The 15,691-nt window shown below is 37.3% G+C and overlaps 1 protein-coding gene across 1 annotated transcript in view; it reads left to right on the plus strand.

Annotated features, from left to right (window-relative positions):
• The first annotated feature begins 393 nt into the window (after positions 1-393).
• Positions 394-15,691, plus strand: part of LOC127414449 (WD repeat-containing protein WRAP73-like) — a 34,231-nt gene continuing 18,933 nt past the window's right edge. Inside the window, exons 1-4 of the mRNA XM_051652472.1 lie at positions 394-520; positions 2,010-2,082; positions 4,074-4,226; positions 8,651-8,780. Coding sequence (XP_051508432.1) covers positions 2,014-2,082; positions 4,074-4,226; positions 8,651-8,780 — 352 coding nt within the window. The 5' untranslated portion in view covers positions 394-520; positions 2,010-2,013. The remainder of the gene's footprint in view (positions 521-2,009; positions 2,083-4,073; positions 4,227-8,650; positions 8,781-15,691) is intronic.

A 15,691-nucleotide genomic window follows, 5' to 3' on the forward strand; every position in this document is an offset into this window, starting at 1 on the left:
AATCCCACATGAAGAGCTCACTGAAATGTGATTAAAGCTGGACATTTCCATTAATTCAATTCACACATTACAAATGATGTATGCTTGAGCTGTGACAATTTCCTCGGCTTGTATAAAGACTTTCCCGAACAACATTACAAAGATTTAATGACCTGTTTCTCGTGACAGTTTAACAAACGTTTTACATCTCCATTAAAAATACACAAGCGGAAATAACACGCAGAAAACGCGTAAAATTACTTAGCCCGAGATTTGTTTATGTTATTTCTAGTGCATACAAGAAAATGAACAGTGGAATATCATTTCCCAGAATTCAACTGTGACAACGACAAGAACGCACGGTGCTGATTGGTTGTCAAACATATACAAATGACGTATTCACCTACGTCACTTCCGAAACAACAGATTAGGTTGGGACAGTTGAATACTCGGTACTCTTCAATGGATTTCTGTTAAAGGCTCAAAGGGTCTTCGTAACCGACCAAAAAACTCTTCTGAACGACACGTACTTCAACAAAAGGTACTTTATTAAAACACGTACACCGAGCGTTTTGTTAACTCAGATATAAGCCATGCAACCAGCGTGCTCACTGTAGCAATCAAACGTAAACGTTTCCGAAGCACGATGAAGGTGAATTCATTGATGAAAGTAATGTAAAATGTAATCATTGATGTATCATAACATAGTATTGGTATCAAACTTGGGATTTGGTACAGTTACCATCGGCCTAATTATATTTTTCGAAAAATGCAGTTTAACACATATTTCCCTGTGTTACAAATACTAGTAAGATGCCTACCGAGACATGACAGGCGTGGTCGCATTTTTTGTCATCATAAGCTAAGTAGGTAGACAGCTGGCAGTATTAATATAGTCAGCATTTGACTTATACTAAACAGTACTACTGATGTTTATTTAGCTATTTATTTTATTTGTATTTATTCTTTATTTAAATGGTCAGTATTTGACTGATACTAAACAGTACTTGTGTTTATTTAGCTATTTATTATATTTTTATTTATTTATTTAAATGGTCATTAACTGACTGATACTAAACATACAGTACTTATGTTTATTTAGCAATTTATTGTATTTTTATTTAATCTTTATTTAAATGGTCAGCATTTAACTGATACTGAACATAGACTACTGATGTTTTTTATGCTATTTATTGTATTTTTATTCTTTATTTTCTCAGTGTTCATTTCTAGAATTTGTTGACAATATTCATAAGAAAAGTAAAAAAAAAAGTAAATTTTCAAGCTCTAGGTCATATAGGTAAATAAAATAAAAAAGGTCTAAATACCCAAAACAAAAACACCCAAAATGTACAACTTTAGTGCTTTTACATGATTTAATGAGTTGTTACATTTCTTTCATAACAATTAAAAGAATTATGTGTTTATTCTTTTCCAGGAACATCTGGAACTTGATTTAATGATAAACAGCGCATTAGGGTTAAGAAATTAATTGTAATTTTGAAACGTATCTAAAAATAAAAAATATGACCACTCACATGAGATGAAGACACCAGTCACATTATTAGTAACCTTATAAAAGCTGTTTTATTCTACATAGAGACATAGGGTCTCCTCATGGGGGTAGCCATGTTAGGATCACATGACCAGCTGAAAACTACTCGCTTATTCTCAGTAATTCCCTGTTATTGGACACTTATGCTCATGGAATAAGTTAATCATGGCTGATTATGAATAGTGAATTTCTACAACAACATCTGTAATTGAAAACTATTGTGTTTAAGTAATGCTGCATTCAGGCCAATAGGTGAAAGGTGTAAGTCTGAGACGACATAAACAAGTGCACCTTTAATTTAGTATGTGACTTGTCAGCACGTAGGCTAGTATTGCAATGTATCAAGTATACAGAAACCCTCAGTAGGTATGAAGTAGTCAATATATTTTCATACATATGCATCGTAATAAATATACCTGAATATGCCCTTTCGGTAACAGAGTCGCCTAATTGGAGTATTTACTGTTGGTTCCAGTAGCATGAATTTCTCTGAGGTTGTCAAGCAGTCCAATCAAGTGTGCAAAGTTTCTCCAGATGGCAAATATTTGGTAAGATGTTTCTATCACTGCAAACAACGTTGTCATATGATAGACCAAATAATCAGTGGTTTTTCACATTTCCAGGTTTTGGCAAGAAAAATACTTGTGAACCCTTTGGAATTAGCTGGTTTTCTGCATTAATTGGTCATGAAATGTGATCTAATTTTCATTAAATTCACAAGTATAGACAAAGCACAATAAGCTAACAACACACACACAATTATAATCTTTCATATCTTTATTGAACACATCCCATTAAACATTCATAGTGCTGTGGAAAGAGTAAGTGAACCCCTAGGCTAAAGATGACCCCAAAAAAAAAAAAAAAGCTAATTAGAGTCAGAAGTAGGCAAACATGGCATCCAATTAATGACACTAGATTGGAGGTGTGGGTTAGAGCTACTTTGACTTATAAAAAGCACTCAAACATTTTGAGTTTGCTATTCACAAGAAGCATCTGCTGACATGGACCATGCCTCGCGAAAAAGATATTTCAGAAGACCCACGATCAAGAATTGTTGCTTTGCATAAAGTTGGAAAGGGTTATCAAGGTATCCCGAAGAGCTTAGATATTCATCTGTCCACAGTTAGACAAACTGTCTATAAATGGAGATGATTTAGTTCTGTGGCTACTCTCCCTTGAAGTGGCCGTCCAGCCAAGATGACTCAAAGGGCACACTGCAGAATGCTCAATGAGGTAAAAAAAGAACCCTAGAGTGACAGCTAAAGACTTGAAGGAATCATTGGAACTGGTTAACATCTCTGTTCTTGAGTCTACTTTAAGGAAAACAATAAACAGGCATTTTGTTCATGGCAGGACACCACAAAGGAAGCCACTGCTTTCCAACAAAAACATTACTGCACACCAGAAATTTACCAAAGACCACCTTGACACTCCACAACACTACTGAGGAAATGTTTTGTGGATTGATAAAACTAAGTTTGAATTGTTTGGGAAGAACACGCAGCACCACATAAGGCATAAAAAGGGCACCGCATACCAACATGAAAACATCATCACAATGGTGAACTACGATGGGGGAAGAATCATGATTTGGGGCTGCTTTGCTGCTTTGGGTCCTTGACCGCTTGCCATCATCAAGTAAAAATGAATTCCCAAGTTTATCAAGATATTGTACAGGGCAGGGGCCTGGGTAGCTCAGCGAGTAAAGACGCTGACTACCACCACTGGAGAGGCGAGGTTGAATCCAGGGCGTGCTGAGTGACTCCAGCCAGGTCTCCTAAGCAACCAAATTGGCCCGGTTGTTAGGGAGGGTAGAGTCACATAGGGTAACCTCCTTGTGGTCGCAATAATGTAGTTCGCTCTCAGTGGGGCGCGTGGTGAGTTGTGCGTGGATGCCGCGGAGAATAGCGTGAAGCCTCCACACGCGCAATGTCTCTGCGGTAACGCGCTCAACAAGCCACGTGATAAAATGCGCGGATTGACAGTCTCAGACGTGGAGGCAACTGAGATTCGTCCTCCACCACCCGGATTGAGGCTAGTCACTACGCCACCACGAGGACTTAGAGCGCATTGGGAATTGGGCATTCCAAATTGGGGAGAAAGTCGAAAAAAAAAAAAGATATCCTACAGGATAATGTCAGGGTGGTTGTGTGCCAGCTGAAGCTCAGTAGAAGTTTAATGGGATGTGTTCAGTAAAGACATGAAAGATAATAATTGTTTGTGTGTTAGTAGCTTAAGCACATTATGTTTGTGTATACTTGTGTTCTTGTGACATTTTAAGACCATTTAATGCAGAAAACCTGCTAATTCCAAAGGGTTCACAAACTTTTTCTTGCCACTGTATAACACAGCATAATGCTCTAAGTTTATACTACAGTTAAAAAATAAATAAATATGAAAAGGTGTGCTAGATTTATGCTGCTAAATCACAGTCTGTGAAAAAGGTCATCACATTGCACAGTGCAAATATGGCTTTCCAGTGTCCACCAGAGTTGATTTCTTCTACCTAATTATCCCATATTATCTCAACTCATAGGCCACCTGTGTTCAGTACCGCCTGGTTGTCCGTGATTTCAACACTCTTCAGATTGTGCATCTGTACACATGCCTGGACCAAGTGATGCACATGGAGTGGTCTTCCGACTCTCTGTTCATCCTTTGTGCCATGTATAAGAGAGGACTTGTGCAGGTACTGTAAGTTGCTCATTGTGTTTCTGATAAACATTTACCTGATTTCTGTTTGGATAAATTCAGCCCCTTCCTAGATGGTCCTGAAAAGCTTTGAAATAGTTTGAAGTATTTGCAAATGTTTTTTTTAAATTTTTTTTAATGAATCACCATTTTATCCTGGTGTGTCATAAATCTAGGTGTTTAATTTTTAAAAGCGCTTGAGCATTGTAGTTACCCTTTAAAAATAGCATAGCCTTTATAAGGTTAATAAAAACAAAATTTTTACATTTTCTTGTGCTTTGGGTGCTTGCTTACTTGCCCAAGTCAAAAGACCCCAGCCCCGAGCCGCTAAAATATTCTGGCCCCTCCTTCAATTCTTTATGATTTCTTGCACCTGATTTAATGTATTAATGTATTAAGTCTGATCTAAGGTTGTCAAATGAAAATCTGAATATTTGTTGAATTTAACATAAAAATGCTCTTTTGAATGTTAAAACTGTGCATTCGTATTTTGGATGTGCACCAAACGCTGACAAAGACCGATTGCATTCCTGCTCTAAAAAAGGCTAGATGCAGCGCACCAAATACAGTTTAACAGAACGCATGTTTCTTAAAAACATAGTGCTCCTGCACGAGATGCTGAATAAACTACGAAACGTGACGAAATGGTCAAAGATGTCTGTCTAGCGCATGTTTACATGGAAAACAATTGGAAATCTGTGTGGATGGATGAATGCAAAAACGTTCGGTGTGAACAGCCCTTTAAGACACAATACATTTTTTTTCTAACATCAAAGGTCTTACTAGAGAAAGAGTTATGCGCCAACGTGAATTTTCTTCATAGAATTCATTATAAAATATAATCGCGTCTGGTAAACGATGCATGTTAAGGCAAGAAATAGCATATTAGTTTAGCATTAAGCTAAATGTTCATATGACAATTTACACAAGGTTAACTATTTTTGCTGCTCCAAACTTAAAACGCCACAGTGTACACAGTGACATCATTTTCTGATCGTATGTGGATTCTGTTCATAGAATGAGGCAGAAAATATATTATTTGTAGATTTCTATACAATGTTAAAGGCTTCATTGTTTAGCATTTCTTGTAAAAATACCGTAACCGCATAAAAAACATTGACATGGCATGTAATCGTGTATTTATTGGATTTGTGTTTAATCTGCCAAAGCGTTTCTAACTGTTTTTAAGCTGTAGAAACATTGTGTTGCTCCTCTATTAAGCTTCCAAGGGAAAGTTCCTCAATGGCGTCATATCCACCTTTTCACTCACAACAGTATGTACTTGTATGAATGTAACACATCATAGGAAAGTGTTTCACTGCTGTTCAAATGCTACTCGGATCGCATCATTTATAAATGTTTTCCAACTGAATAGTAAAAAATTTAATGAAACAAATGACTATAAAATGCATAGTAATCTCTTCAGTAATCAAAATACTTTTTGAATGTAGCTTTATTCTGATTACCAACTATTTAAATTGTAACTGTAGTGGAATACAGGTAATGATATTTTGTATTTCAAATACGTAATCCCGTTATATGTATTCTGTTACTCCCCAACCCTGGACATTACTGTGTGTCATTTTGTTGGGTATATGGATGAATTCATGAAATTCATGATCAGTATTCACTTTTTATAGTTATTATAATGATAATTAACAGCAACAACATCAACCATAATTCAGCAAAGAGGAATTAGAAATTCATAGATGTGATTTTATGTAGGTTGTGCACATGCAGAAATAAATGACACATACACATTTGAATGAATACATCACATCCGGTCGGGTGGTCGGTCACATATGGTCTAGTCGCACAAGTTGTAATATTTCAATACAGCCGAAGCTCAAATCGGATCCAAAAAAGTCACATTTGAAGATGATCAGATCCCAAAGCAGCCCTCGTTCGACATTCCTTTGGAAATGAATGACTTCCAGTAAATCATCTGTCGTTTGACAGATGCAGTGTGAAAAGGCGGCTTTAGGTGGAGGTCTTTGACATTTGCGTCTTTCTCTCTTATCAATGTTTCTCAGATTCAGAAATGGGTTTTAAAACGTTTTCTCAGGAAAGAAGTTCAATTTAGAAATGTGTGTCTCGAGATCCTGGTGTTCTATTCCATTCTGTTGTGCACAGTCTGTCTGAACATACCGTGTTCTCAGAGCCGCTTCACCAGAGAGATCTGCCGAATACCACTACTATCTGAGAATATTAATACCATACATATACAACTATAATGAATAAAAAATACTATGGTATCACCTTTTTTATGAAGGTCGAGTCTGGGGTAGTACTGTGGCACCAGTGCAAAACCATGTAAACATGGAACTGCCTACTGAAGCATCACCCCCCTTACTTAAAGGGATAGTTCACTCAAAAATGAAAATTCAGTAACTGTTTACTCACCCCTGTGTTGTTGTAACCCTATATGACTTTCTTTCTTTTTCTTAACACAAAGGGAGAAATTAGTCATTTTTATGCAGGACTGTTTATGGCGCACACTGCGAAAGATAAAAAATACATTATATTTTCGTGGCTTCTGTGTGTCATTGACTAATTACAGTTGACTGTAATCAATTGGTTCCCTTCAGAACAGTCTGAAATCGCTGCATATTCCCTGTAGCATTCACTTTAGAGAGAATGAATGAATGAGTGCATGTTTCCGTTCACAGCCACATGTCTGCCCACATATCACATTTATTTAATCCAAGTTCTATTAGTGTTTTAACAGTTTTATGGAGATATAACACATTTTATGGATATTCAAAAGGAATATTAACATAATATATCATAATCGGGGAAGAAGACAACGACAATGAACTTACTTGGTCAAATGGATGTAAACAGTTTTGAATAATGACACAGAAAGCTGAACTCGGCAGCATCCATCTATCCATCTATTTTAACTTATAGGTTTGCAGGGTGAACTCGGCAGCATAAACTTTTTTTTATTTCAAAGTGTGCTTTCTTTCTAGATTTTAATATAGCGATGATAATTCTTAAATTCCATAATTGATGCATCGAAATTTCTTTGAAAGATCAATGCACCACGATGCATCTTCACACCCCTAGCCACAGTGACACCGTGTCCTAACCTGATGGCAAACGACACACGGTAAAAGGTATATTTTCTATGGTAATCAGAGTTTTTATCCTAACCAGCAGTGACGAGCGACAGTACATTCTATCGATCGCTTGTTTTCTATTTTCAGCATCGCGCGGGTAACTCCGTCCACTGTGAACTGGCACTGGTCCAAAAACGTAAAAAATAAAATAGAAAATAAGGCTGGGCATAGAAATGCATCAATTCTTCAACTTCAAACTGTTCAGACATGTTTAGTAAGTTCTGTTCTCTGTTTTGTGCAGCTGTGTTGTGTTCTGTTGTCACTATCGCTGTTGAGGACCTGTTTTTAGATAAACAGTACAAGTTTTTGCTTGAATGTCTCAGTGTCACGAGTGGGCTGTGTGAACTGTTGCTCTCGTGCACTATCATGAACGCACACAGGAGATCAACGATCAGTGAATATTTTCACTAAATGATACATTAGATTTTGGTTTGTTTCTCACCAAACCTTATCTTATGCTTTCTTAACAATCATGAGTCTCATGGAATAATTTATTAGACTTCTGAATTATACTTTTACATTCTTTGAAGCTTGAAGAGGTGGTCACCATAAACTGCAACACATGACATCACTGAGCACAATATTTTTTCACCATTTCTCCCTTTGTGTTAAGAAAAAGAAAGTCATATAGGGTTATAACAATAAAGGGGTGAGTAAACAGTGAATGAATTTTCATTTTTGGGTGAACTAATCCTTTAACATTTGAGAATATAAACTAGCTACATTTTTTTTTTTTTTTTTAAATGGAATACAATTTTTACAGCCAGGAATGTTCTTTGCAAAAATATAACATGGTGCTGTTTGGTTTGTAGGTATTCGTTTTGCCCTCTTGTGGTCTAAGGAAGCTATGTCAATTCAATAATCTGGTGACTTTAAAATTCAAATTTCATGTTGACAGCCCTAGTCTGATTGCTTAGAAAAGTAACAGCAAACCTCTTTTCAACAAGCATTATTAGAGGTATCACTTTTGTCTGGATCACAAACGTTGCAGGCCGAGTTACATGCTGAAGTTTAATCCCTAAATCTAAGTATGAGCAACAGTAGTGATGCTTGCCTAAGCAAACACCACTAATGGTAACTTTAAAGTAGAAAGTACTAACTTTAAGACCAGTAGTTTTATTTCTGTTAGGCAGTTTTACAAGAAATAGATGAAAACCCATGTTTAGTTAAAAGGACCTTACCTTTGTAACGGAAGCCAGTGCCAGTCTTTCATGTTGAGCCATTCATAGGAAAGTAACTGGGGTCAAATATATTTGTGACTAAAGAAAGTTTCTGTGTGTTGCTCTCTATTCACTTTCAGGTATGGTCTCTAGAGCAGCCGGACTGGCATTGTAAGATAGACGAGGGTTCAGTTGGGCTAGTTTCATCACGCTGGAGTCCTGACGGACGTCACATACTCAACACCACTGAGTTTCATGTAAGTATGAAGACAGGAGGAGTCTATCCTGCACTGTCACCTGTTGTCCATAAATAAGGACCTGAAAATAACAGACACTCTGTAGACAGAGCTGAATTCTGTCTCATAACTCACCAATGATGAATTCTGTGGCTTTGTAGAGTTTATATACTGTCCAAAAATGTACAATGGTGGTACCATGATGCAGTGATGGTGTCAGATGGTAATGCCATGGTACTTTGATGATTGTACATTTTATATACAATAAATTATTATCATATTCATTTACCACAGTATTTAAATGGTGCTCCAAGGTATTTCTGTCTATCTGTTTTCTGTCTGTTCCTCTGTCATTCTGGATTACACTTGGGCTTAGTGCCACAGTAGTCGTCTGTCGCCTGAACTTGATTCCAAGAATCACTGACACTTGCTGAGATGCAGGACAGCTGTGTGTGGGTTCTCTATGCGCTTGGAAAGAACTGTCGGTCTGTGGAATTCTTGCTGTTTGTCTAGAATGTCTGAGGTTGAATGATAGCTCGACATTACACTGTTTTCTTCCCCTTGAAAATCTCAGTTTAAAGGGATATTTCACCCAAATGTGTATGACTTTCTTTCTTCTGCTTAACACAAATGAAGATCTTTACAAGAAAATCTGGGTTCTGTAGGTCCATACAATGCAAGTGAATGGTGTCCAGAACTTTCAAGGTCCAAAAAGCATATTAAGGCTGCATAAAAGCAATCCATATGACTCCAGAGGTTAAATCCATATCTTCGAAATGATAGATGTGGGTGAGGAACAGATCAATATTTAAGTCCTTTTTTTTTTTTTTTTTTATTTATTTTTTTTTTTTTACTATAAATTCTCCTCCCTGCCCAGTAGGTGGTGATATGCACGAAGAATGTGAATCTGCAAAAACAAAAGAAGTGAAAGTGGAGATTTATAGTATAAAAAAAAAGGACTTAAATATTGATCTGTTTCTCACCCACACCTATCATATCACTTCTGAAGACATGAATTTAACCACTGGAGTTTTATGGATTACTTTTATGCTGCCATTATGTGCTTTTTGGACCTTCAAAGTTCTGGCCACCATTCACTTGCATTGTATGGACCTACAGAGCTGAGATATTCTTGTAAAAATCTTTGTGTTCAGCAGAAGAAAGAAAGTCATACACATCTGGAATGGCATGAGGGTGAGTAAATGATGAGAGAATTTTCATTTTTGGGTGAACTATCCCTTTAAAAGATTAGGTAAAATAATAGAGCATAAAGATGGTAAAATATGTGTAATGCACCACCTTGAGCATCTTATTGCTTTATAAAACATCAGCAAAAGAAATATAAGACACATTTTCCATGAATTATTTATTCATAAAAATCAAAACCAGATAGGAAAAATTTGTCAAGACAAACTTTGATGTTGGCTTGACGAAGCCTTGTTTGAAAGTGTAATCTGGTTTAAAAAAATTGAAGATTGAAGGATATAGACTGAATGATGGATGGATGGATAGTTGAAAGGATGGCTGGATATATATATATAGATATATTGTTGCACATGCACAAGGAGAACTGAGGTAATTTTAACAGGGTCCAACTTGACCAGTGGGGACACGGATCTCCCTAATGGTGACATCACACGAAACAACTATTTGCAACAAAACAACATAAATAATACTACATAAGAGCTAAAACGTCTAAGAATTCCTAATAACAACTATTTATATATCCCCATATATTGCCTTTGGCCAAACAAAAAGAATTCAATAATTCAGTTGCAAGGGATTGTGGGTATTCCCCAAAGCTTCAATTTTGTACTCCGTTATTAACACTTAAAATCTTAAGTCTGTGGATTTTTAAGAAAAATAAGTTCAAAGAACTTAGATATTTGAGTTATGAACCCAAAACTTGACATTTCAAGTAATGTTTAATAAAGATTTTCCAGTAATGACAGTGTAAAGAGGAGGTGAGAAGCAGCTTTTCTGGTTCAGGTAAGGTTTTATTTTCTCTCTGCAGCAGAATTGCAGTCTCAGAGTCTTTGCGTTATTCAGTAAGTTAATATATAATCACACACCGCTTCACAAAATAAACTCTCATCATGTTTAATAATAAAACTCTTTGCTTCTTATTCGGGTCTGTGGTGCCCAGGCTCTCTCTCTTCTACTTGCGGTGTGGCTCTATTTATGCCGCTCTCCCCGTGCTCACTGAAATTAGAGACAGGTGTTAGACATAATTTAGCTCAGGTGTAAGCGCCCTTACCGCTCGCTCTCTCTCCGGAGAGATGCTTGACCACGCCCCCGCTGCCACAGTCAGCAGTAGGGTTTCCAGTGTATAGCTAATGAGTTTATACTGTTTATGGTAATGTAGCAACGTAGTACATTAAAATAGAATTCAACTGATGTGCAGTCACAGGTGTGCATGCGCATATATATATATATATATATATACACACACACACACAGACACAGAAATTAGATAGATAGATACAGTTGAAGTCAGAAGTTTACATACACTTAGGTTGAAGTCATTAAATCTAGTTTTTTAACCACAGATTTAATATGAGCAAACTATAGTTTTGGCAAGTCATTTAGGACATCTACTTGGTGCATGACATGAGTAATTGTTCCAACAATTGTTTACAGACAGATTGTTTCACTTTTATTTGACTATATCTCAATTCCAGTGGGTCAGAAGTTTACATACACTAAGTTAACTGTGCCTTTAAGCAGCTTGGAAAATTCCAGAAAATGATGTCAGGCCTTTAGATAATTAGCCAATTAGCTTCTGATAGGAGGTGTACTGAATTGGAGGTGTACCTGTGGATGTATTTTAAGGCTTCAAACTTAGTGCCTCTTTGCTTGACATCATGGGAAAATCAAAAGTAATCAGCAGAGACCTCAGAAAAACAATTGTGGACCTCCACAAGTCTGGTTCATCCTTGGGAGCAATTTCCAAACACCTGAAGGTACCACGTTCATCTGTACAAACAGTAGTACGCAAGTATAAACACCATGGGACCACGCAACCATCATACTGCTCAAGAAGGAGACACATTCTTTCTCCTAGAGATGAACATATTTTGTTGCAAAAAGTGCAAATCAATCCCAGAACAACAGCAAAGGACCTTGTGAATATGCTGGAAGAAACAGGTAGACAAGTATCTATATCCACATTAAGACGAGTCCTATATCGACATAACCTGAAAGGCTGCTCAGCAAGGAAGAAGCCACTGCTCCAAAACCTTCATAAAAAAGTCAGACTACAGTTTGCATGTGCACATGGGGACAAAGATCTTACTTTTTGAGAAATGTCCTCTGGTCTAATGAAACAAAAACAATAACTGTTTGGCCATAATGACCATCGTTATGTTTGGAAGAAAAAGGCTGAGGCTTGCAAGCTGAAGAACACCATCTCAACCTTGAAGCATGGGGGTGGCAGCATCATGTTGTGGGGGTGCTTTGCTTCAGGAGGGACTGGTGCTCTTCACAAAATAGATGGTATCATGAGGAAGGAAAATTATGTGGATATATTGAAGCAACATCTCAAGACATCAGCCAGGAAGTTAAAGCTCGGTAGCAAATGGGTCTTCCAAATGGACAGTTACCCCAAGCATACCTCCAAAGTTGTGGCAAAATGGCTTAAGGACAACAAAGTCAAGGTATTGGAGTGGCCATCACAAAGCCCTGACCTCAATCTTGTGAGCAGAACTGAAAAAGCGTGTGCGAGCAAGGAGGCCTACAAACCTGACTCGGTTACACCAGTTCTGTCTGGAGGAATGTGCCAAAATTCCAGCAACTTATTGTGAGAAGCTTGAGGAAGGCTACCCAAAAGGTTTGACCCAAGTTAAACATTTTAAAGGGAATGCTACCAAATACTTACAAAGTGTGTTTAAACTTCTGACCTACCGGGAATGTGATGAAAGAAATAAAAGCTGAAATAAATCATTCTCTCTACTATTATGCTGACATATTATGCAGTGATCCTTACTGACCTAAGACAGGGAAAGTTGTCTACGGTTAAATGTCAGGACTTGTGTCAGAGCCATAGCCTAGCGGGCTGCGCTCATGACAGGTGCTGATGCGTCATGGGTGACCCGAGTTCGAGTCCCAGCTCGCGAGGACCTTTCCTGATCCCATTCCCAATTTTCTTCCCTGTCATTTCCTGTCTCCTGTCCACTAGCACTGTCATTAAAAAGCCTACAAAAAAAAAAAAAAAAACATTCTTAAATGTCAGGAATTGTGAAAAACTGAGTTTAAATGTAAACTCAGCAAAAAAAGAATCGTCCCTTTTTCAGGACACTGTATTTTAAAGATAATTTTGTAAAAATCCAAATAACTTTACAGATCTTTATTGTAAAGGGTTTAAACAATGTTTTCCATGCTTGTTCAGTGCACCATAAACAATTAATGAACATGCACCTGTGGAACGCTATTACTCATAAACACATGGCTATTTGATCAATTTTATGTTTTTACCGGTTACAATAATATGTACAGTGCAATTGGACACTAACAACTTACAGACGGTAGGCAATTAAGGTCACAGTTATAAACATTTAGGACGCTAAAGAGACCTTTCTAATGACTCTGAAAAACACCAAAATAAAGATGCCCAGGGTCACCTATGGGCACAAACCCACCTTCGCTGGACCAGACAGGACTGGCAAAAAGTGCTCTTCACTGACGAGTCGCAGTTTTGTCTCACGAGGGGTGATGGTCGGACTCGTGTTTATCATCAAAGGAATAAGCGTTACACCGAGGCTTGTACTCTGGAGTGGGATCGATTTGGAGGTGGAGGGTCTGTCATGGTCTGGGGCTGTGCGTCACAGCATCATTGGACTGAGTCTGTTGTCATTGCAGGCAATCTCAATGCTGTGCGTTACAGGGAAGACATCCTCCTCCCTCATGTGGTTCCCTTCCTGCAGGCTCATCCTGACAAGACCCTCCAGCATGACAATGCCACCAGCCATACTGCTCGTTCTGTGCATGATTTCCTGCAAGACAGGAAAGTCAGTGTTCTGCCATGGCCAGCGAAGAGCCCGGATCTCAATCCCATTGAAAACATCTGGGACCTGTTGGATCGGAGGGTGAGGCCTAGGACCATTCCCCTCAGAAATGTCCGGGAACTTTCAAGTGCCTTGGTGGAAGAGTGGGGTAACATCTCACAGCAAGAACTGGCAAATCTGGTGCAGTCCATGAGGAGGAGATGCACTGCAGTACTTAATGCAGCTGGTGGCCACACCAGATACTGACAGTTACTTTTGATTTTGACCCCCCTTTTGTGCAGGGACACATTATTTCATTTCTGTTAGTGGATAAGGTGTATGTAAACTTCGGACTTCAACTGTAAAATATGCATATAGTACCAAATTAATGTATTTACATACTTTGTAAGTAGTGCATATACAGAAGATAGTTCATCCAAATATGAAAATTGTCATAATTTAGGGTAGGGTTACTCACCCTTAGTGTTATTCCCAACTCATATGAATTTCTTTCCCCCGTGGAACACAAATGGTGGTGTTAGGCGTAGGCAGTATTTTAGCCTCAGGCACCATTAACTTTCATTGCATCTTTTTTCCATACAATGAAAGTAAATGGTGACTGAAGCTAAAATCCTGCCTAACTTCTCTTTTTGTGTTCCACAGAAGAAAGAAACATCATTTATGGGATCACAAACTAATCAGATGTTATATTAAGAGAATGTTATTAAATACAACAGTTTCAATCTGCATTTCAGCACGTTTCCTCACCTCATTACAATCAATCAAAGTTGGGGCAAGATGCGGCTTGTTATTTTGGTCCTTCTGCACTCATGTGCCATCTTTTGGCATGGTTCCCTGTTTTCCACTTGGTGTAAAGTGTTTTAAAGGAATGATCACTCAGCTGTCCTCACCTGCTGCGTCCTTGTCAAATTTTTGGATCTTGTCAGCATTATCTATACTTCATCCTAAAAAAAGAAATTAAAGTTAAGCACTGTACTGTACATATTTAGCTTTGTTTTACTGTTATTTTTATTGCTAAGGGGTTTTTGGGGCCTCCAAATGCATGCAATGTTTAACACTGGGATTTGTGAGTGCGTGTCTAAACTAATTGGTAAAAGATTAGATGTAATATGTGGATATTATTAATGTGTTTGAAAAGATTATTAATTTTTTAAAGCTTTATTGTTTTCATGTAATTGTGTGAAATAATGCAATATTTTAGTCTTAAAAGAATGTTCCGGGTTCAATACAAGTTAAGCTCAGTCGACAGCATTTGTGGCATAATGTTGATTACCACAAAAATGTATTTCGACTTGTTCCTCCTTTTCTTTAAAAAAAAGAAAAAGAAAAAAAAAAAGAAGCAGAAATTGAGGTTACAGTGAGGTGTTTACAATGGAAGTGAATGGGGCAAATGTTTGGAGGGTTTAAACAGAAATGTGAAGCTTATAATTTTATAAAAGCACTTACATTAATTCTTCTGTTAAATTTCGTGTACTATTTGAACTTTAAAGTTGTTTATATTGTAATTTTTACAGTCGTTTTAGGGTTTGTTGACATTACATTTTCATGGTAACGAAGTAGTGAAATTGGCTAAAACTTTACAAAGAAAACGTTTGTAAGTGATTTTATCACACTAAATCATGTTTACACTTATGTCCTTTATGTCTTGTGGTCATACTTTTGAAAAAGTGAGTATTTTAACATTAAAACGTTAAAATTGGCCCCCATTTACTTCCATTGGAAGTGCCTCACTGCAACCGTAATTTAAAAAAAAAAAAAATTTTTTATATGGAATTAGTAGAAATACATTTTTGTGGTAATCAGCATTATGCCACAAATGCTTTCAGTTGAGCTTAACTTGTATTGAACCCAGAACATTCCTTTAATTTTTGTAATGTGGTGATATAGTTTAAATAGCAATCATAGCTTGAAATGAAATGCATTGAATTTTGTTCCCATACCA

This window comes from Myxocyprinus asiaticus, chromosome 24, assembly GCF_019703515.2.
Source record: "Myxocyprinus asiaticus isolate MX2 ecotype Aquarium Trade chromosome 24, UBuf_Myxa_2, whole genome shotgun sequence".
NCBI lineage: Eukaryota > Metazoa > Chordata > Actinopteri > Cypriniformes > Catostomidae > Myxocyprinus > Myxocyprinus asiaticus.